Genomic DNA, 22,519 nt, shown 5'->3' on the forward strand with positions numbered 1-22,519 from the left:
GGGATTTCACCGTGTTAGCCAGGATGGTCTCGATCTCCTGACCTCATGATCCACCCGCCTCGGCCTCCCAAAGTGTTGGGATTACAGGCGTGATTATTTGTCTTTTTAATGGGTGGCAAAGCCATCTTTTCTTATTTTGTGGGAAGTATGCTTCTAAATTATAACAAACATGATAGTTTTCAGAGTAAAACAAATTGCTCTGAAAACGTATATGTTTGGTGAGAAACTGGTCTGTGGCTAGCACAGTGCTTCTTCTGGTACAAAAGCGTTGGGGGAAGTAGCTAAAAGCGTGTGCTTCGGCACCAGATTGCCTGGCTTTTAAACTTGAGCTGCTCCACTTACCAACTGTGGGGTTTCAGGCAAGTTTCTTTTTTTTTCTTTCAACTTTTTATTTTGAACCAATTTTAGATTTATAGAAAAGTGGTAAAAATAGCATCGAATTTCTACATATTCCACTTTTAGCCTCCCCTGAATGCTAACATCTTACATAAACATAGCACAGTTTCTTAACTGCCTTCTGCCTCAGTTTCTTCATCGGTAAAATGAAGATCTAAGACTACCTATCATAAACAACTGTTAAAAGCTTTGGATGGAATAATTCACAGAAAATATTCAGAATCATCCCTGGTACATACTGAGTGCTCAAAAATGTCAGGTATTATTTTTTGTTATTCACTGTGGCTTTAAGATCTTCAGAAAACAGTGCATTTTCAATAGAGAAACAGATCCCAGTGGGTGAGAGGTGCCTGGCAGCCTTAGCTATCAGTTGCCAAACTACCCGTGTGTGTACTTCCATCTGGCTGGGCTTGCATTTAATCCCTACATCCCTAGTCCGCCTGCTTCTCCACTCCCCCGTCCCTGCTTCCAAGCATCCCGAAAGACCCTCTGGCCTTTCCCAGGACCTGGACGTTATCAAGGCCTCTCAGACCCTGATCATTGTTATGTTCTAATGATTTGCTCCGTGGGCCTCAGTTGCTGCTAACGCCTGTCCTGTACAAGCCAGCCTAACCAAAATTTCTATGAGCACCGATGCTCCAACGTTAACTGCATCTTTGAGTCTGTTCAACACTCTCCCTCAAGAGCCCCTCTACAGAATTTTACACAAAAGCACAGATGCCTCCAATCCGAAAGTGCATCATAAATTCTTGCTGAGCGTGAGGTTTCTGGGCTTCGGTGTTTCGAGACAGAATGCTGAGTCAGAATGAGCAGCAGAAAAGGTCCTAGGCTCGTGTCTTCGTCTTCGCCCAAAGGTAGCAGAGCAACTTATAAGCGCTAATTAAACTTGCTTTCCCACTCCCTAATAAGGCGAGTGCTCTGTATATTTTATGGACGGGAAGACTGGGAACAAAGGAGAGAACCAGGCTTTGCCAGTCACGTAACTCGCAGGGTGATGAAGGCTGAAAGAGGCTCCACGGCAGAGCTGGGCTGGGCTGTGAGCCCCACGCAAACCAGCAGAGCTTGATCTGTTTGGCCAGCGTCCTGGCTGCTGAAGCCTGCTTCTGCCAGGACGGCATTGATATTCTGCACGTAGAAAAGAAGTCTCAGTTTCAAACTAATTGCTGTGAGCTCAAACGCATACAGTCATTAGCGCTTCACTCTGGGAAGAGAGCTGAATCCTAATTGTAGAACTGTCATGCTTCCAGGCAAACTGTGTACTCTGGAGACAGCCGTGCCCAGTGGTAGATGGTCCAGCTGCCCCCCCCAGCCCCTCCCACTGTTTCACACACAGAACCCTACAGCCCTATCTCTACAGAACTAGGCTACCCTTTGCTCTTCTAGCACCCTGGACTTAGCCGACCTGCTGAGGCTCATTCAAAACCTCGCACCCGCCCCAGCTTTTGGGTTTTGCTTCTGAGAACATAAGAGGCTGGAAATTCCCAAAGACCTTCTGGGGCCGGGCTGGACAAGGCTGTGGACTAGCCTGAAACTGTGTCCCTTTCATCTTTGCTCTGTTGCTGATCATTTTTGCTTAACCCTTTTCCAAGCACCGGGTGTGACAATAAATGGTTGAATTTCACTCCTGCCTCTCCTCCCACTGCTAGAGAATAATCTAGAACATAGATCTGAGTGGGTCAAGCTTCAGGATAAATCCTCCTCTGACTCCAGACTAAGTTTAAGAAAAAGTCTGATTTTCTAAAGAGAAAAGCACTAACAGCCCTCTGGGTCTGGCCCAGCCTAGCTTTGCTCCATCTGTAAAGGGTGACCTGTTCTGGAGGTGTAGTCTGGGGGGTGGCTATGAGGAGTTAAACCAAGACAGTGACCACAGTTGCAATGAGAATGGTTACATGGATATCCCTCATGTTAGCTGGTATTTCTAAGCATTTTCTGTAGGCTATGCACTTCACAGACTTTATTTCATTTACTTAGAACAAGCTCAGCAGGTAGCTATGGCATCCTCACCATCACACAATACCTGAAAGCACAGGCTCCAGGATCCATTTGCCTGGATTCAAATCCTGATGCCCCAATTAGTAGCTGTGTGACTCTGGGCAAATGTTTCCATCTCACCATGCTTCTGTTTTATCTGAGATGGTGATGATGTAATTGAAGTGCCCCCCTCCGAGTATGGTGAAGCTCAAATGAGTTAATACATAAGTAGTGGTCAGAACTGTGTCCGGCCAGTGGTCAGCCCTAATACACTTCAGCCAATACTACAGAGAGAACCCACATTCAGGGAGTTGAACACCTGTTTGCTGTTCCCTCCAATGCTGTTAACCACAGTGTGATAAATATGGATGTGGGCAGCCAGATTCATTGTTTTGTTTTAAGATGTAGCCTCGCTCTGTCAACCAGGCTGGAGTGCAGTAGCATGATCTTGGTTCACTGTAACCTCCACCTCCCTGGTTCAAATGATTCTCCTGCCTCAGTCTCCCAAGTAACTGGGATTACAGATGTGCACCACCACACCCGGCTAATTTTTGTATTTTTAGTAGAGACAGGGTTTCACCATGTTGGCCAGGCTGGTCTTGAACTCTTGACCTCCAGTGATCTGCCCGCCTTGGCCTCCCAAAGTGCCGGGATTATAGGCATGAGCCACTGTGCCTAGCAGTGGCCAGATTTCTTTTAGACATGCACCCAGGGCCTGTCAGTAAAGGGTCTGGGGTGTGGTCATCATGCCTGTCTTTCAGTGAAAGGGGCCACAGGACAATTCTCTGTGCTGTGTGTGACTATAGGCTCCCAGCTTTAGTTATGACCCTTCCACTGAAATGCAATTGAGGAATTTCTCGCTGATTGATTGGTTCACCAGGTAAAAAGCATTCAAGATGCGATTAGAGATAAGAAGCAGTGGTTCAACTTCCTTGGGGAGGAGATCAGCCTGAATCCCTCTGTCGGAATCTTCATCACCATGAACCCGGGCTATGCTGGCCGCACAGAGCTGCCGGAGAACCTCAAGGCTCTCTTCAGGTGAGTGTCAGCTCTGCCCCATGCAAAAGCCCCAAAAGAGAAGTTTCTTTCATTTTTCCACTTAAAATGTGTGATGTATATTTTAAAGAAAATTTGGAACATTTGGAAAAGTAGATTTTTAACAACCATCTTTAATGTCTTTAATGCAGTAAAATTGCTTTCTGCTTAATTGTGTTCTGTTCTCCTTTGTATACACATTTTAGATCCACATGTCAGTAGCCTACATTTGCAGTCTACATAGTTTTGTGTTGTTTTGTTTTTTTATTTCATAGTCTCTCATATCGTAACTATTTCCTTCCATTAGATATTCTTGATAAATCTCATTTCATGGCTGCATGTTTTTTTTATCAAGTGCATGGTTTACAATGTAATTAACTACTCCCACATGGTTAAATATTAAGACGTTCTAACATTTAAAGTAAATTTATGCATAATGCTGTAATGTACATCTTTGTACATAAATCTTTTTTTCTGTATGCATGATTATTTTCTTTGGCTAGCTTCCCAGAAGTGGAATTACTGTGTTAATGGGTAGAAACATTTTTAAGGCTCTTGATACACATTGCCAAATTGCTTTCTAAAAAGAGTAGTACCAAATTGCACTCCTCGTAGAGATGCATGAGACCACCTCTTTTACTTCACCCTTGCTACTGGTGGACATTGCCATATTTTAAAATCTTCTTTACTTTGATAAGAAAACACAAATACATTTCTTCACAGGAACTGGAGGCTGCATTCTTTTTCCAGAAAGGAAAAGTTGGCCCAACAAAGAGAAAACTGAAGAACGCTTTGTGCCTTCTGATTTTCTGGTTACTGAACTTTTACCTAAGGGAGATAGACTGTGGGGAGCTATGACAAAACTATTTTTTTTTTTTTTTTTTTTTTGAGACAGAGTCTCGCTCTGTCGCTCAGGCTGGAGTTTAGTGGCCAGATCTCAGCTCACTGCAAGCTCCGCCTCCCGGGTTTACGCCATTCTCCTGCCTCAACCTCCCGAGTAGCTGGGACTACAGGTGCCCGCCACCTCGCCCGGCTAGTTTTTTGTATTTTTTAGTAGAGACGGGGTTTCACCGTGTTAGCCAGGATGGTCTCAATCTCCTGACCTCGTGATCCACCCACCTCAGCCTCCCAAAGTGCTGGGATTACAGGCTTGAGCCACCGCGCCTGGCTGACAAAACTATTTTGTCTCATTTTTGGACTGAGAAACATAGTGCTGTCTGTCCAGAGAGGTTGTCAACACTTTATTGGATTTCCAGAGGCGTAGGAGGTCACTGGGCAGCTCCCTGCATACTTCACTCTCTCAGTCGTGGCAAATTCATGTGTCACTGGAGTGATGGCAGCTTCTCCTTCTTCAGCCAGGTCCCTGTGTTAACCAAGAGCTCTTCAAATGCCAGCAAGCTATCTAAATGGGTGCTACAGAATACTGCATTGTTGGCAATTTTTTCCTACAAAGTATTTATTAAATAAGCGTTGTGTTACAAATGATTATAGAAGTAGGTTATCACCCAGATAAGAATTCTTTCTAACATTTCTTTCTTGCTGAATCTTTTTTGCTGAATGGAATTGTCTTTGCCAGTTCAGGGTGCCATAATAAACATACCGCAGATTGGGCGGCCTAAACGCAGACATTTATTTCTCACAGTTCTAGAGCCTGAAAGTTCAAGAGCAGGGTGCCAGTGTGGTCAGGCTCTGGTGAGGGCTCTCCTCCAGGTTGCAGGCGGCCACCTTCTTGCTGTGTCCTCACATGGAGGAAAGAGGATGAGCTAGCTCTCTGGCCTCTTCTTATAAGGGTATTAATCCCATTCATGAGTGCTCCACCCTCATGACCTAATGACCTCCCAAAGGCCCCATCTCCAAATACCATCACATTGCATTGTGGGGGCGCACAGTATTCAGTCCATAACACATACCCATAGAAGGAAATTTGGAAATAAACAAACGTATTTTTCAAAAATAGTAAGTACAAACATCTATTTTACATTTAATTCTCTCAAAGGCCCTATGAGGTGGATAGTACTAGTTTCTCCAGTGTATAGTGAAAAAACAGATGCATTCAGCAAATTGCTCAGGATAGTAACCCTAGTTACTAGGGTTAGCTAGTGAACCAACTAGTAAGCAGCAGAATGCTTGAGTTTGAACCCAGAGTCCCTGCTCCTCCCCCCACCCCAGTCCTGTCATCCAGGAACAATCAGTGTAACCATTTGGCATTTTTTTTCCAATACTGCATCCGTAGCACATTTCTTTTTCAAAATTGGGATCAGACTCTACATAGTTTAGTATCCTACTTTCATTAACTAATGTTTTTTTGTGTCATTATGTAATTTTCCTTTCACACCACTATTTTTCATGGCTGCATAGTATTCTGTTGTACCAATGTATATTTACCCTTATGTGCAAGTTGCAAAATAATTTTAAGAATTTAAGCATTTGGTTGCTCCTTTGAATTTCAATACAATGTAAAATATTTCAAGAAAAAAATGTGCTCGAATGAAATGTTTATGAAAATTTCATATCAGTATAGGGGAAATGCAATTAAAGATATGTAACAACCTTAGGTTCCTATTACATACCTAACAAATTAATAAAATGTAAGTAACTTTAAAATCAAATGTTTTTAGTGCCAGAGGAAAATGCAAATCACAACAAAGCCTTCTATAAAGCCCTTTCTATATTATTGTATATGCCATTCTGTGTCAAGATAGCATTAATAAATATTGAGCTGGTGCAAATGTAATTGCAGTTTTTGCCATTGAAAGTAATAGCAAAAACTGCAATTACTTTTGCACCAACTTAATACACACTTCAGACCTTATCATTAGAAATTTACATTTGTATTCAAACAAATTTACATTTGTATTCAAACAAGTACAGGATACGCCCTGGGTGTCTAGGCTTACAGGAGACACACATTTTGAGAAGGAAGAATAGGGGAACTCTCAGTTTCTTGTAGATACCCAAAGAAATTCAATTCCTTATTCTAAGCCTCCAATCTGTTCTAGACAATTTGCTTTACTAATCCATGCCTTGTGTGAGACACACTGAACTCAAGTCACAAGACTTGAGTGGTAGCTCCAAGTCTGCCCCTGCCTGCTAACATTATCCGGCCCTTTAGGAAGGCGACTTCATTTCCTTTATCCTTAGCTAACTCATCTCTAAGTTGAAAGTCTTCATGCTAACTGCAGCAACACATAGAATACATTGAAAGTCTTAGATGAAATAATGGCTCAGATCTTTCCATGAGTTTTTGCACTCGCAGTTGCCTCCGTGTGTGATCTCAGCCAGTGCCTATTTTCTTGCAGGTCTCCTCTTCAACACTGTTACTTGGGAAACTAACTGGGCCTTCTGTCTTCCTATACTCAGGCCTTGTGCAATGGTGGTTCCAGACTTTGAGTTGATCTGTGAGATCATGCTGGTGGCAGAAGGATTCATTGAAGCCCGGTCATTAGCCAGAAAGTTCATCACTCTTTACCAGTTGTGCAAAGAGCTTCTCTCCAAACAGGTAGGATCTCTAAGGAGGCTGCACAACCAAGCACCGTGCAACAGCCCCAGCTCTGGAAACATTCTGGAACAAATATATTAGGAAAACATGCTCAAGCTTTCTCATAGAGAGTCACTGTGCCCATAAGCATATCGAAAGCTCTGAACACTTCCACAATAAAGATTTATGTTCATTTTTTTAGCTCTGCATTTTTCAAAATTAACCTCAAAACTCCATTTTTTAATAGAATACTTAGCAACACGTCACAGACACCAGAGTCCCATGAGAGACATTACAGTGGTCAATAAAAAACCCCTGGAGGAAATGGTCTGTACCTGAAGGGACATAGATGAGGAGGGTTAGGGAAGCAGGTTAGTTGTTAACCAGCTTTGAGCTTCTCATAGTTGCTTGGCCTTACCTGTAGCTTCCGCCTAAGGCAGGAGGAAATTCACAGAAAAATTGCACCTTAGCAAAACATTACCTGCAAGGTTTCTGCCTTGAACAGAGAATTTCTTTTTGTCAAGGATAGATGACCAAGCTTCCCTGGGCTGTCCCCAGTGAGCTTTGGGAATATCTTGTTTTGATCACCTTCACTGCCATAACACAGGCTGTCTCAGCCCTGTGGAGTCTGTCCAGGATGCAGAAAATCATGTTTTCCTCATACTTCTTTTCTCATTGTATCCCCTCTCTCGGTTCTTTCCCAACATTGACTTCTAGGCCAGTGACTCCCTCTTTTAAGGCTTTATCCCAAACCTCTCTTTTGAGCTCTAAACCTGTACATTTAATGGTCTGTACCACAGCTCCCCCGAGTGTTTAAAAAGCTCCTCCAGCTCAGCATGTCTGAAGCTGATTTCCGTCAGCTCGAAGCCCAAGCTTCCTTCTCCTGTGTTCCCAGCCTCAGTATGCTGACCCCTCATTCACTCATTTGCTAACTCTAGGACCCTGGGAGTTACCCTGGGCCATTTCCTCTTCCTTGGCCCTGTATATAATTTTTAATGAACCCTTAATGATTCTATGTTCTGGATATTTCTCAAATAAGTCTCATTTCCTTTCCCTATTCATTGCTACCACTTGAGTTCCAAGCACCCATATCTTTTGTTTAAACTATTGCAACTGCCTTTCTACTAGTTTTGCCACCTCTATTCTAATTCCTCAGATCTGTTCTTTAGCCACTTGCTAGAGTGATGATTTAAAAACGTTCCTCACTTGTCCTAAGATAGAGACCAATGTCCTTATCACTCTCTGCTAAAGACTTAAGGGTGTTCTGTCTCCTCCTACCTCCACGGCAGTGGCTCACAGCTCTCTCCCTGTCGTGTGGTGCTCCATCTCCATTGATCTTTTTTGAGTTCCTTGAAACTGATTGTCTTCTCACCTGAGCTTGTGGACATCCTGTTCTCACTTGCCTTGACGGCACTTCTTTTTCATCTGTGCCCGACTGAATTCCACTCCTTTAAGGTCTTCTTTAATGCCATTTCCTTAGGGTAGTCTGATCCATATCCTGGGCACAGCCACTGCATTCTTAGTCATCATTGCACACTGCATTTTTCTTTGGTAGCATTTTAATTTTTTAATATTTTTTTTTGAGACAGAGTCTCTCTCTGTTGCCCAGGGTAGAGTATAGTGGTGATCTCAGCTCGCTGCAACCTCCATCTCCCATGTTCAAGCAATTCTCCTGCCTCAGCCTCCTGAGTAGCTGGGATTACAGGCACCCACCACCACGCCCAGCTAATTTTTGTATTTTTAGTAGAGACGAGGTTTCACCATATTGGCCAGGCTGGTCTCAAACTCCTGACCTTGTGATCCACCCGCCTCGGCCTCCCAAAGTGCTGGGATTACAGGTATGAGTCACCGCACCCAGCCTCCTTGGTAGCATTTCTCATGGCTCTAATTAAATAGCAATCTGCTACAAGTCAAGTAGAGGAGCTGGGACTTGAACAGAAGTCTGAGTTCAGACTCCATGCTCTGTTCTGCCCACTACAGCTCCTTCCCACACCATGCTGCCGCCTGAAGCCTGCTATCAGCAGTGTGGTCCGCTCTCCCACAGACCCTACTGGCAGCACCCTGACCAGGAGGTTCATCTTTGACAGAACCCACTTTAAGGAGCTATTCTTGAAACCTCTTTTCCCATAGAATGTGAAGGCCTCCAAGGCAGCACATGTAAGCTCAGCATCTACCATCTCTAAGAGTTAACATGGCTCCCTCCTTGACAGCCCTTCCAATTCTACCTGCTGAGTGTGCAAGGAGTAGCCAGATAGGTTTGAAAATGGTTCTGTTTGATCTCTCTGACCCCTACATCATTTGTATGTTCTGTGTCTGCCCTGCTGTTGTCACAACTGGAAAAGTAGCTAGTGTTCGACCAGGAACTAGAATTCTGGAATCATAATTTTCTAAGTCATTCCTTCCCATGTCTCTGCCCAAGCTTCAGAGGTGACCTAACGGTGACAGGATATTTATGATTCTGCAGACACTCACCCTAGCACATGGTGTTCTGTCTCTCTGCCACTTTGGTCTAACACTGCCCACAGGATCATTACGACTGGGGCCTGCGGGCCATCAAGTCCGTGCTGGTGGTGGCGGGATCCCTGAAGCGAGGAGACCCTGACCGGCCTGAGGACCAGGTCCTGATGCGCTCCTTGCGGGACTTCAACATCCCCAAGATTGTGACTGATGACATGCCCATCTTCATGGGCCTGATCGGGGACCTCTTTCCCGCCCTGGATGTCCCCCGGAGGAGAGACCCCAACTTCGAAGCTTTGGTTAGGAAGGCAATAGTGGATCTGAAGCTCCAGGCCGAGGACAACTTTGTGCTCAAGGTACACATGGTTTTTCCTCCCAGGATTTCTCTGTCTCTTACTTATTGTCCTGGACAATGGGTTATTCTTCATCTGTAATCCAAAAGGTTGTTTTAGATGTACAAATATGTTTTAGATGTAAAAATCCCTAGTTAGTGATAATTCATTTCAACCGCTCTTCACTGGGGACCCACAATGTGGAATGAATGGTAGGGAATACAAGGGAAAGTTGGAGGATCCTTACTTTATAGCCCTTCCATTCTGTTTCGTGTACCTCAGCCTGAATGCCAACTATCTGCTCACTCACCCACAAATGAAAGGACAGAGGCCAAGATCTGGCCACATCTACAGAGCCTCCACTCAATCCTACTATCCTGCGTGGAGACCAGCAAAAGAGAGCACCTGGGACCAGCAGAGGAGAATATACCTCCCAGCCTCCTAGAAAACACAGCACAGCTCCTTATTTAACCTTGAGGCTTACCAGATATTGAAGAAACCCAACAACACGCGAGATAAAGGCAAATGGACAGACACAGACAGACACACACAGACACAAAACAAAAACAGCCAGTGAAAATAACAAAGAGAACATTTTTAAAGTTCTAATTAGCATCTTTGAAGGAAATTTTAAAAATGATATCTAACAAACAAGAATTCGATGCCGTTGTACAAAATAAAAAGCACTATTGGAGAATTATAAAGACCTGTTTTAAATATAAAATTGTATGATTGATGGCATTTGAAATTCAGTGAGAGAATGGGAAAATAAAGCGAAAGGCAACATCCCAGGATAAAGCTATAACCAGTATTATGTATTATGTGTGTGTGTATGGTAAAATATTCACACATGCATACACACACAGAGACAGAAAGTGTGAGAGGTGAGATGATGTACAGAGGATCAATTTAGGTTATCCAACATGTTACTAGAAAGAATTCTAGAAAAAGAACAGGAAGCTAACTAGAGCTGGAAAGACATGTATCTACATTGGAAAGACAGTACTGAACAGAGTGACTTTAAATGAATCTGTGCAGGGACACACCATAATGCAATTTCAGAGGTCAAGAATCAAGAGAAAACAATAAGTCTCCTAGTTGAGTGAGGAGGTAGTACTAGTGTATTAATACCTGAGACAGGGTAGTTAGGAAAGAGATTTAATTGACTCACAGTTCTGCATGGCTGCGGAGGCCTCAGGAAACTTACAATCATGGCAGAAGGTGAAGGAGAAGCAAGTCCTTCCTCACAAGGCAGCAGGAAGGAGACAGAAAGAGTGCAGGGGAAATAAAGAGCTGCGGACACCCTTTGTCTTCCTTGCACAGTGCATTTTTCCTTCGTAGCATTTATCACAGCTCTAGTTCAATAACAATCTGCTACAAATCAAGTGGAGGAGCGGGTGCTTGAAATGAAGTCTAAGTTCAGACTCCATGCTCTGTTCTACATGCTACACCTCCTTTCCGCACCATCCTGGTTATAAAACCATCGGATCTCGTGAGAACTCACTCACTAGCACAAGAATAGCATGGGGGGGAACTGTCCCCATGATCCAATCACTTCCCACCAGGTCCCTCCCTCGACACATGGGGATTTGAGATGAGATTTGGGTGGGGACATAAAGTCAAACCATATCAACAAGTGATCCAGGAAAGGAATGAAATTCAAGAGGAACTCAGAATCTCTTGTCAACTAAATTGGATACTAGAGAACAAGAAAACCATTCCTTCAAATTTTTTGAGGGAAATTATTTCAAGACTAGAATTCTATACAACCAAATTATCATCCATGATATTCTCAGAATCATAAATGTTACTTCTTATGCACCCTTTTTGAGTAAGTTACTTGAGGACATACTACAGCAAAACAAGAATGAAAAACAAGAAAAATACTGTGAGATTCAAAAAAATCAAGAATCAAGAAAAAAAATTCTGAAATGACAGCTGTTAGCAGGCCTAGAAAGCAATCAATTCAAGTTAGAGCAGGAAGTCAGTAGTCTCCCAGAAAAAAGAACCTTAAGAAAAGTGAGCTTATTCAAAGCAAGAATGGAGTAATAAGCTGCAAGTTCATATGTGTTTTATTGAACTTCTAAGTTATGGGAACTGTGATGGTTCATTTTATATGTAAATTCATCTGGGCCACAGAGTGCCCAGATGTTTGGTCAAACATCATTTTGGGTGTGTCTGTAAGGGTGGTACAAAATTCCAATTAGACAAGATGAATAAGTTCTGGAGATCCATTGTACAGCTTGATGACTACAATCAAAAAGATTATTGCATAGTTGAAAATTTCAATGAGAGTAGACCTTAAATGTTCATAGCACAAGAAAGTGATACGTATGTGAAGTGATTTGTATGTTAATTACTTTGACCTAATCATGTCACAATGTATACATATATCAAAATGTATTATACACCATAAATATATACAATTGTTAGTTGTCAATTGTACCTTAATAAAGCTAGGGAAAGAAGAGGAAAACAGTGTTTATACATTCTACAACATGACTGAAGACATCTTTCTAAGTCAAAAAAGAACCAGTCACAAAATACCACATATTGTATGATTCTATTTATACAAAACATACAGAACAGACAAGTCTTAGAGGCAGAAAGTAGACCAGAGGTTGCATAGGACAGAGGTGGGGGCGGGGAGTGGGGATCGACTGTCAATGGGTATGGGGTTTTCTGTTGGGTTTTCTATGTTCTAAGATTCGATAGTAGTGATGGTTCTACAATTATGTGAAGATACTAAAAGTCATTCAGTTGTACACTTTAAAGGGTGAATTTTATGGTACATGAAGTGTGTCTCACTAAAGTTGTTGACGTGAAAAAAGAAAAGGTGATGGATCTAGAAAGCAATTTTAAATCTTCCCAGCATCTCTGTTAAATCCCTTGTTTATGCAAAGGAACAAACAAAAGTCTAGGAATATAATACAATCTCCATTCAGGAGCCAGAGTACCATCTCCCCCTCCCTCTCCTCTCCCTCTTCCTCTTCCCCTTCCTTCCTTCCTTCCTTCCTTCCTCCCTCCCTCCCTCCCTCCCTCCCTCCCTTCCTCCCTCCCTTTCTTTTTTCTCTTCTTTCTTTCTTTCTTTCTTTCTTTCTTTCTTTCTTTCTTTCTTTCTTTCTTTCTTTCTTTCTTTCTTTCTCTCTCTCTCTCTTTCTTTCCTTTCTTCTTTTTCTTTCTCTTTCTCTTTTCTTTTCTTTCTCTTTCTTCTTTCTTTTCTCTCGGCAATGACCTCAGGTCAATTTCATGCTTAAAACTTCCAAATGCTTCCTATTATACTTAGGATGAAATTCCAGCTACCAATTTCTGCATCTCTCTCTGGCCCCTGCTTGCCTCTTTTGTCTCACCTTGTGCCGCTCTCCCATTTTTGCCCCGGGTCTTTCAGCCCTCTAAGCTTGATGCTGAACTTAAGGCTTTTGCACTCACTGTTGCTGTACCTGGAATGGCTTTTCCTGCTGGCCTTCACATGGCTGACTCTTTTTCACTCATATCTGAGCTTAAGCCTCCTTGGAGGTTCTTCCCAACTCTCTCCTCATTCCTATCTGAGATGATCCCGCATTAAGTCATTGAAGGAAGAGACTCTCTTCTAGGTGCTTTTGGGCCCTGAATCATAGCAACAGCAACGCCCTGGGACAGAGTAAAAAAGACACTGATGCTGTGGACAACAAGACGCAAAGTAATATCTCAGGAAATGATCCTGCCACAACTGATCTGATCTTCTTGCCCCCAAACAGCCATTTAATCTACTACCTTCGCACTGAGCTTAGCACTGATGCTTTCCTCCTAAATTCCCTGGTCATAGAATTCTAGAATTCTAACACCTGTATCATTTAAATTTCGAAAATATAGGAGTCCTGGCCAGGCACAGTGGCGCACGCCTGTAATCCCAGCACATTGGGGGGCCAAGGTGGGTGGATCACCTGAGGTCAGGAGTTTGAAACCAGCCTGGCCAACATGGCAAAATCCCGTCTCTACTAAAAATACAAAAATTAGCTGGGCGCAGTGGCAGGCGCCTGTAATCCCAGCTTACTTGGGAGGCTGAGGCAGGAGAATCGCTTGAACCCAGGAGGTGGAGGTTGCAGTGAGCTGAGATTGTGCCATTGTACTCCAGCCTGGGAGACAGAGTAAGACTCCATCTCAAAAAAAAAAAAAAAAAAAAAAAAAATATATGTATATATATATATATATATACACACACACACACACACACAGAGAGAGAGAGAGAGAGAGAGAGAGAGAGAAGGTCCTTACTTATTTTTTCAAACTATAGAAAAAATAAAATATACAGGAAAAAGCTTATTCTCTCACTGCCCTGTCAACATTTTGGTGCATTTTCTGTTCGATTCACCTTTCCTCTGCTAAGGATCTTATAGTGCAAAATCTGAAGAAATCTGAACTACAGTAAAGTTCAAATTTTTTTCTCATGATATATAAGACCTTTCACAATCAGGCCCATCCAGCCTTTCCAGTCATCCTTCACATTTTCAACAAGTATTCGTTCATCAGTTGGCACGTGCCAGCTTCTCTGCTAGACTTTGTAAGGAGAGAGAAAAAAGCTCAGTCCTGCCTACCTTCAAGGAGCAGATAATAGAATATGGGGACAAAAAAAAGTAACCACTGCTGTATGTTGGATACTAGGATGTAGGCTAGTATGGGACATCTGTACCAGGCATGGGTCAGACTGAAGGCTTCCTGAGGAACGTGCAAAGGTTTAGACAGAAGACGGCAGGAGAAGTCACTTTTGTTTTTTGTTTGTTTCTGTTTGTTTGTTTGTTTGTTTTTGAGATGTAGTCTCGCTGTTGTCGCCTAGGCTGGAGTGCAATGGCACGATCTCGGCTCACTGCAACCTCTACCTCCCAGGTTCAAGTGATTCTCCTACCTCAGCCTCCCAAATAGCTGGGATTACAGTCGCCCGCCATCATGCCCAGCTAATTTTTTATATAGTATTTTTGGTTTTTTTTAACCATGTTGGCCAGGCTGGTCTCGAACTCCTGAACTCAGGTGATCCACCTGCCTCAGCCTCCCAAAGTGCTGGGATTACAGGGGTGAGCTGCCGTGTCCAGCTGAAAGTCACTCTGAGCAGAAGGAACGGATATAGGAAAGAGCACCATTTAAGAGCTCCAAGTAGTTCTCTGGCTGGACTGTGTGTGTTGCAGGATAAGAGATAAGACTGGAGTCTGATTTGGGCCAGACTGCAAAAGGACCTTGTAAACCAATCTAAGGATTTGTATTTCATCGCCAGAACCATGGAGGCCAATGAAGGGGACAGAGTGAAGGCAGTGGCTGGTCCGATTTTTATTCCAGTAAACGTGCTGCAACAGTGTGGAAAGCTGTGCCTGGAAGCAAACCAGCCCAAGAGTGATGAGATCTTCAGTGCCACCGTGGTCCCCACAGGACTTCTGACTCCAGCCTCCCCAAACCATCTGGCCAACCAGTCACATCATACTCTGTCACACTGCAAGCCTTTCTTTGTGCTGTTACCTCTGCCTGGAATTTCCTTCCTGTTCATCTTCTGGGCAAACTCCTACTCATCCCTGGAGCCCTTGTTCAAATGTCCCCTCCTTTATGAAGCCTTTCTCATTCCCTTTATGTGTACAAAATCAATGGTTCCCTCCTCTCTTGTTTCCACAGCACCTTATAAATACCTCTGAGATAGTACTTATCCTCTTACCTTAGAATAATTTGTCCACATGACTTTCTTCTCCATCACACTCTAATAAGATCACAGAGGGCAGGAGAATCGCATCTGAATTTCCCTCACCTGGCACACTCTGTAGCACTTCATTGGTGACTAATAATTATATACCTGAATGATGAATACAGGAACAAATGAATTGTGTTGCCCCTATATTTCAGACCTCCTCACACATCTTGGGGTAGATAACTCTTCCTCTGTTGACTTCAGGTCTCACTTTGCACACCAGCTGGGGTCACAGGAGAGCAGCTGGGATGCAGGTGAGTCGCAGGCTGGTCCCTCTGGCTGAATTTCCTGCCTCCCCAGGTGGTCCAGCTGGAGGAGCTCCTGGCTGTGCGGCACTCTGTATTCGTGGTTGGTGGCGCTGGTACCGGCAAGTCACAGGTGCTGAGGTCCTTGCACAAGACCTATCAGATCATGAAACGGCGCCCCGTCTGGACTGACCTCAATCCCAAAGCAGTCACAAATGATGAGCTCTTTGGCATCATCAATCCAGCCACACGAGAATGGAAGGATGGTAAGTGTGGGATTCTCCCAAGAGAAAGTCTCTGCTAGCCTCAGAGCCGCTATGGCGGGCTTGGATGCAGTTGGGTGAATTGCAGAAGCAAACATTAGACTGATCTGCTTGGGACCGCAGAAGGAGATGAAAAAGCCAGTAGAAAAGGAGAAGGGGGAAACCAATTTTGGCTTGGAGGGGAACTTCAGTTTTTCAGATATTCTCTCTCCTTGGGGACCTCTTCCAGCTGCCTTTTAGAGAGTGCATTTAAAGAGGAGAAAGCAGGCCGGGCGCGGTGGCTCACACCTGTAATCCCAACGCTTTGGGAGGCGAAGACGGTGGATCACGAGGTCAGGAGTTCGAGACCAGCCTGGCCAATATGGTGAAACCCCGTATCTACTAAAAATAAAATAAAAATAAAAATAAATTAACTGGGCGTGGTGGCGCACACCTTTAGTCCCAGCTGCTCAGGTGACTGAGGCAGGAGAATCGCTTGAACCCGGGAGGTGGAGGTTGCAGTGAGCCAAGATCGTGCCACTGCACTCCAGCCTGGGTGACAAAGCAAGACTCTGTCATAAATAAATAAATAAATAAATAAATAAATAAATAAATAAATAGCAATGCAGGCATTCAGCTGTAGTTCACTGACTCTGGAGCATGAGCCATGGTGTAGTGTTAACACTGCCTGGCAGTAGACTTCAAGTGTGTGTTGGGTAGAGAAGCCCACGGCTCATTCCCAAAGAAGTGGTGCAGTCTGGCATCCTACAAAGGGCACCATTCCCCTGTTTGGTGTCGCCCCAGCAGTGATGGGGAAGCTGCATGCTACAGAACCTTGTGCCCATGCCAGGACCCTGATGTTTATCCATTCAATCCCAGGAAGGCCCCTAGAGCCATAGTCCCTTCTACAGTGATTCAGAGGCCCTCAACCCTGTGTTTGCTGGGTGCTGATCTCAGCCTTACCTTCAAAGAACTAAACATCACCAATAGACATTGTAAAGGGTTGTTTGGCACTGGAAGAGAGCAGAAAAGAAAGTTGAGGGAAAAAAAGAAGAGTTCCATGAGCTGATAAGGAGGACCTCTTTCTAAAACCGATGTGGCTTCTGGAATGAGGAAATCTCAGCTCCTTCCTGACATTTCAATGTCTGACCACATCTGGGTCAAACTCTCTGGATTTCTCTAATTTAGGAGCTTTCATCTGAGATCTAGAACACAGGGATTTAACAACCAGAGTCTCATTTTTATTTTGCTGTTAACAAGACTTAGCATCTTCTTATTGATCTTAGTAACTTGCTCTTTTGTGAGTTTATTTCCTGTTTTTCTTATCAGTTTTTAAGAGTTTTTTAATATATCAAAGATATTAACCCTTTATCTGTCACATGCATTGCTAATGTTTCCCCAACCTATTCTTTGTCTATAGACACTTTATTTTCCCATGCTCTTTTTAACAAAGGAAATTATACCTGTCTAGTCTTTTTAGCATCTGGGATTTCTATTAGTTTATCGTTCTTCAGTTGTTGATATAATATCATAAATTTGATCAAAAAAGATTCTTTTTACATTAACATTTTTTATCCGTCTGGAATTTATTTTGGGGCTTAGTATGAGGTAGGGTACAGAATCAACTTTATTTCCTTCCAGATGGATAATTGAATGTAACCGCACCATTTATTAAGTAAACTGTGCTTTCCCTCTGAATTTAAATACCAGTTTGTCATTTATTAAATTGCATATGTATATTGAGATCTGATTCTGGGCTTTCTATTCTGTTTGACTCACCACTTTATCTAATCCTATACTAATGTCATTTTATTTTAGTTACAGTCATTTTATAACATATTTTAGTACCCAATGAGGTAAGTCCCTCCTCAGTAATCTTTTGTAATTTTATTGTCTTGTCTCAAGCACTTCTTTTTTCATATTAAATATAGGCTCAATAATATAATTCAAAAATTTTAACTCTGAATTCTAGTTAAAATTTTATTAGATTTATACATTAAATTTGGGGAAATTGACAAGGAAGATATAATAATCACAAGTCTTTATTCACTAAACAAGTAAATGGAATATAACCTTTAAAATATGTTTAGGGGCCAGGCACAGTAGCTCATTCCTATAATCCTAGTGCTTTGGGAGGCCAAGATTGGAAGATCACTTGAGGCCAGGAATTTGAGACCAGCCTGGGCAACATAGTGAGACCCCATGTATACAAAAAAAAAAAAAGGTTTAGGATAACTTCAAAAGAATACAAATTAACAGGTTATTTTAATTTTTTTATGTATTTGTTTTTTATTTTCAAAATTAATTCCAGTAAACAGAAAAATAAGTAAATAAAGGAATTGGCAATTATATCACTAAACTCAATATAATACAAAGTTATAGAATGTTTATCCCATAAATAGAAAGTATTCCTTTCCTGGTTGGGTTCATGTAACATTTCCAAAAATTAAAAATGTAATTGGCTACAGAGAAAGCTATAATGAATTCAACAATATCAATTTACAGGTCACATTCTCTGATAACAATGGAATAGAATTAGAAACAAATAGCAAGAAAGTCACCAAAAATGATTTTACTACTTGCAAATCAAGAAATGCTCTCTTGATTCCTGTATCAAAAAGAAAATTTAATTGCAACCTCTCTAGGATGCAATAAAAAAATACTCAATACAAGAAAACCTATGGGCTCCATCTAAAACCTCTAAGGGAAAACCTTTTAAACTCACTTTATTATAAAAGGTGGGCTGGAAGTAAAGGAAGTTAATATTTGTCATAAGAAATTATTCAAGCTAAACACAAAGAAAATGAAGGAGAAGGAACTGATAAAGATAAAAGCTGAAATTAGTCACCAGGAGGAATACAGAAAGATTGTATAGAGATAAATAAAAGAAATACAAGAAATAAATAAACCCAGCCGGGCGTGGTGGCTCACGCCTGTAATCCCAGCACTTTGGGAGTCCGAGATGGGCGGATCACGAGGTCAGGAGATGGAGACCATCCTGGCTAACACGGTGCAACCCCGTCTCTACTAAAAAATACAAAAAATTAGCTAGGCATGGTGGCCGGCGCCTGTAGTCCCAGCTACTTGGGAGGCTGAGGCAGGAGAATGGCTTGAACCCTGGAGGCGGAGCTTGCAGTGAGCCGAGATCGCGCCACTGCACTCCAGCCTGGACAACAGAGAGAGACTCTGTCTCAAAAAAATGAAAAGAAGAAGTAAAACCTAGGCAAATTATCCAAGTGATAAGGCAGAAAATAAGTTCCATGAAAGATGTGCAATTTTAAGGGCCATAGAAGCTAGAGACAGTAAAACCATCTGGCCAATCACGAGGTCAGGAAATAGAGACGATCCTGGCTATCATGGTGAAACCCCATCTCCACTAAAAATACAAAAAACTAGCCGGGCGTGGTGGTGGGCGCCTGTCGTCCCAGCTACTCGGGAGGCTGAGGCAGGAGAATGGCGTGAACCTGGGAGGCGGAGCTTGCAGTGAGCTGAGATGGCGCCACTGCACTCCCGCCTGGGCGGCAGAGCAAGACTCTGTCAAAAAAAAAACATTAATAAATGTAAATATCGGTTCGCTGTAAAGATCAATAAGATAAGTCTGTTGTGAGAGTGATTAATGGGAAAAAAAGAGTAAATATACATATAATTTGGAATTAACAGACAAGACCAAAGTAGAAGAAAATATTTGATGACACATACTTGAAAAACTAAAATAGATGAACCCCTAGCAAAATATAAATTAATAAAATATCTTCATTAAGAAGTAGAAAAATTGAGTAAACTAGTATAAAGGAAAGGTTAAAAAAGAGTAGAGCAAAAAATAGATAATTTCGAAATTATGAAGAGATAACTCAAATTATTTTACAGAACAAGAATAATATTGATATCAATTTTTATGTGGAGCCAAAAAAACCCAATGTTACTCATTAATATAGATACAAAAATCCTAAGTAAAATATCAGTAAGTAGAATCAAATAGTATCTCAAAAATAATACGTTTTGACCAAGTAAAATCCATTCCAGGAATGTAGGGATAGAGCAATTATTTTTAACAGTATTAACATAAAACATTGACAAATTAAAGGGGAAAATTATTTGATCACTAAATAGATACTTAAAATGCAATTCATTCCTAATAGAAAATTCTAAGTAAAGTAGGAATAGAAGGAAGCCCCTAAGATATACTAAATGCTCTGTACCTAAAGCTGAAATGAAAATAAAGTCATTCTGAATAATGATACCATAAATTTCCATGAAAAATAAGGAACAAGTCAGGGATGCTTATTGTCACCATTATTGCTTATTGGGGTTCTAGAAGATGCAATAGGACAAGAAAATGAAATAGATGGAATAAATCATAGGAAAGAAAAAATAAATTGGAGGAAAGGAGAGAAATTAGTGTTTTATTATGCAACTTTATACCTAGAAAATGTATGAGACATTACTGAAAAATTACTAGAATTAATAAGAAAGTTCATTAAAGGCAATTGAACATAAAGTAAATACACAAAATTTGGTAACTTTTCTCAATACTGGTAAGAGTCAACTAAAAATAGAAGTGCAGGAGGAGAAAATTCATTTCACAGTAGCAATAAAAATCACGAGATATTTAGGAACACATTTAATTAAAGACATGTATTTTTAAAGCTGTAAAAATGTATTAGGGACATAAAACCATATGTGAATAAATGAGCAGACATGCCATACTATTAACTGGGGAAGTTTAATGTCATAAAAATCAATTTTGCCCAAATTAATATATAAATTTCAGGTAACAGCAATTAGAATCAGATGAGCCTCTTTCCAAAGCCTGGGTTTGGCAAGATTCGCCAAGACTGCAATTACAAAGCATGAAAATGCTACCTTAAAAAGTTTAATGTAGTTTCATCACGTCATAGTTACTTGCTGAAATGACTCACTTTGTCGCTTGAAAAGCTAGTACTATGAGGCGTTGTTCTTGTTCTTGTTGATGTTATGAAAAGTTAGACTAAAGCACAGGGAAAATGCACCTTGGGCACTGCCAGGTTTTTGCAAAGCAAGATATAAAACCAGGTCTGCATCTGGGTCAGCATGGTGAAACCGCATCACTACTAAAAATACAAAAAAAAATTAGCTGGGCATGGTGGCACGCGCCTGTAGTCCCAGCTACTCAGGAGGCTGAGGCAGGAGAATCACTTGAACCCCAGAGGCAGAGGTTGCAGTGAGTTGAAATCACACCACTATACTCCAGCCTGGCAACAGAGCAAGACTCCATCTAAAAAAAAATAAAGTAAAATAAAATAAAAATAAAACCAGATCTGATCTGCCTTTGTATGTTCTACGTACACCTCCTTCTGTGTGTTGTAGCTAAAAGAGGAAAGCTATGTTTAAGTAAAAGAGGATTAATGATGAAATGGAAAATAAGGTATCAGTGGTTCCTTTTAGGATTGTTCTCTTCCATCATGCGGGAGCTTGCCAACATCACCCATGATGGGCCCAAGTGGATTTTACTGGATGGCGACATAGATCCCATGTGGATTGAGTCCCTGAATACTGTCATGGATGATAACAAGGTATGAAATTGGGGGAGATCCCTAGATCATTTCTAATCATCTGTGAAACCAGTCACCCAGTGTGGCAGGCGTATTTGCAAATCTAGATTCCACACGATGGCTGGCTCAGAGTAAGGAACTCCCAGCACCCTGGGAGGCCAAGGTGGGCAGATCACCTGAGGTCAGGAGTTCAAGACCAGCCTGGCCAACATGGTGAAACCCCATCTCTACGAAAAATACAAAAAAATAGGGCATTGTGGTAGGCGCCTGTAATCCCAGCTACTCAGGAGGCTGAGGCAGGAGAATTGCTTGAACCCGGGAGGCAGAGGTTGCAGTGAGCCGAGATCACGCCATTGCACTCCAGCCTGGGCAACAAGAGCAAAACTCCATCTCAAAAAACTAACTGGTGACCGTTAAGCTGGTGGCTTTTCCTAAACTTGTTCAGAGGGCATGTCCAGATTACAAGTTTTAAAATGCCTTCAACATTTACAGGATTGTTAGAATAAAAGTATGCTCTCCTGGAGAGACTACTTGATTTTTTTTTTTAACTTTTATTTTAGGTTTGAGGATACATGTGCAGGTTTGTTACATAGGCAAACTCATGTCACAGGGGTTTGTTCTACACATTGTTTCATCACCCAGGTACTAAGTTCAGTACCCAATAGTTACATTTTCTGCACCTCTGCCTCCCCCTACCTTGTACCCTCAAGGGGGCTCCAGTGTCCTGTCTGTTGTTCCCTTCTTTGTGTTCACGAGTTCTCATCATTTAGCTCCCACTTATAAATGAGAACATGTAGCATTTGGTCTTCTGTTCCTGCATTAGTTTGCTAAGGTAATGGCCTCCAGCTTCATTCATGTTCCCACAAAAAAAAAAACATGATCTCATTCTTTTTATGGCTCCATAATATTCCATGGTGTGTATGTACCACATTTTCTTTACCTAATCTGTCATTGATGGGCATTTAGGTTGGTTCAATGTCTTTGCCATTGTGAAAAGTGTGGCAATAAACATTCGCATGCATGTGTCTTTATAGTAGAATGATTTATATTCCTCTGGGTATATGTCCAGTAATGAAATAGCTGGGTTGAACAGTAGTTCTGTTTTTAACTCTTGAGTAGTCACCAAAC

At 41.9% G+C, this 22,519-nt stretch overlaps 1 protein-coding gene across 1 annotated transcript in view; it reads left to right on the plus strand.

Annotated features, from left to right (window-relative positions):
• The window catches only part of DNAH9 (dynein axonemal heavy chain 9), a 372,533-nt gene that overhangs the window by 138,470 nt on the left and 211,544 nt on the right, over positions 1 to 22,519 (plus strand). The window contains exons 29-33 of the mRNA XM_008010391.3: positions 3,248 to 3,405; positions 6,763 to 6,901; positions 9,406 to 9,693; positions 15,674 to 15,884; positions 21,285 to 21,412. Of these exons, the coding sequence (XP_008008582.3) occupies positions 3,248 to 3,405; positions 6,763 to 6,901; positions 9,406 to 9,693; positions 15,674 to 15,884; positions 21,285 to 21,412 (924 nt within the window). The remainder of the gene's footprint in view (positions 1 to 3,247; positions 3,406 to 6,762; positions 6,902 to 9,405; positions 9,694 to 15,673; positions 15,885 to 21,284; positions 21,413 to 22,519) is intronic.

The sequence above is a fragment of the Chlorocebus sabaeus genome, chromosome 16 (genome assembly GCF_047675955.1).
Source record: "Chlorocebus sabaeus isolate Y175 chromosome 16, mChlSab1.0.hap1, whole genome shotgun sequence".
NCBI lineage: Eukaryota > Metazoa > Chordata > Mammalia > Primates > Cercopithecidae > Chlorocebus > Chlorocebus sabaeus.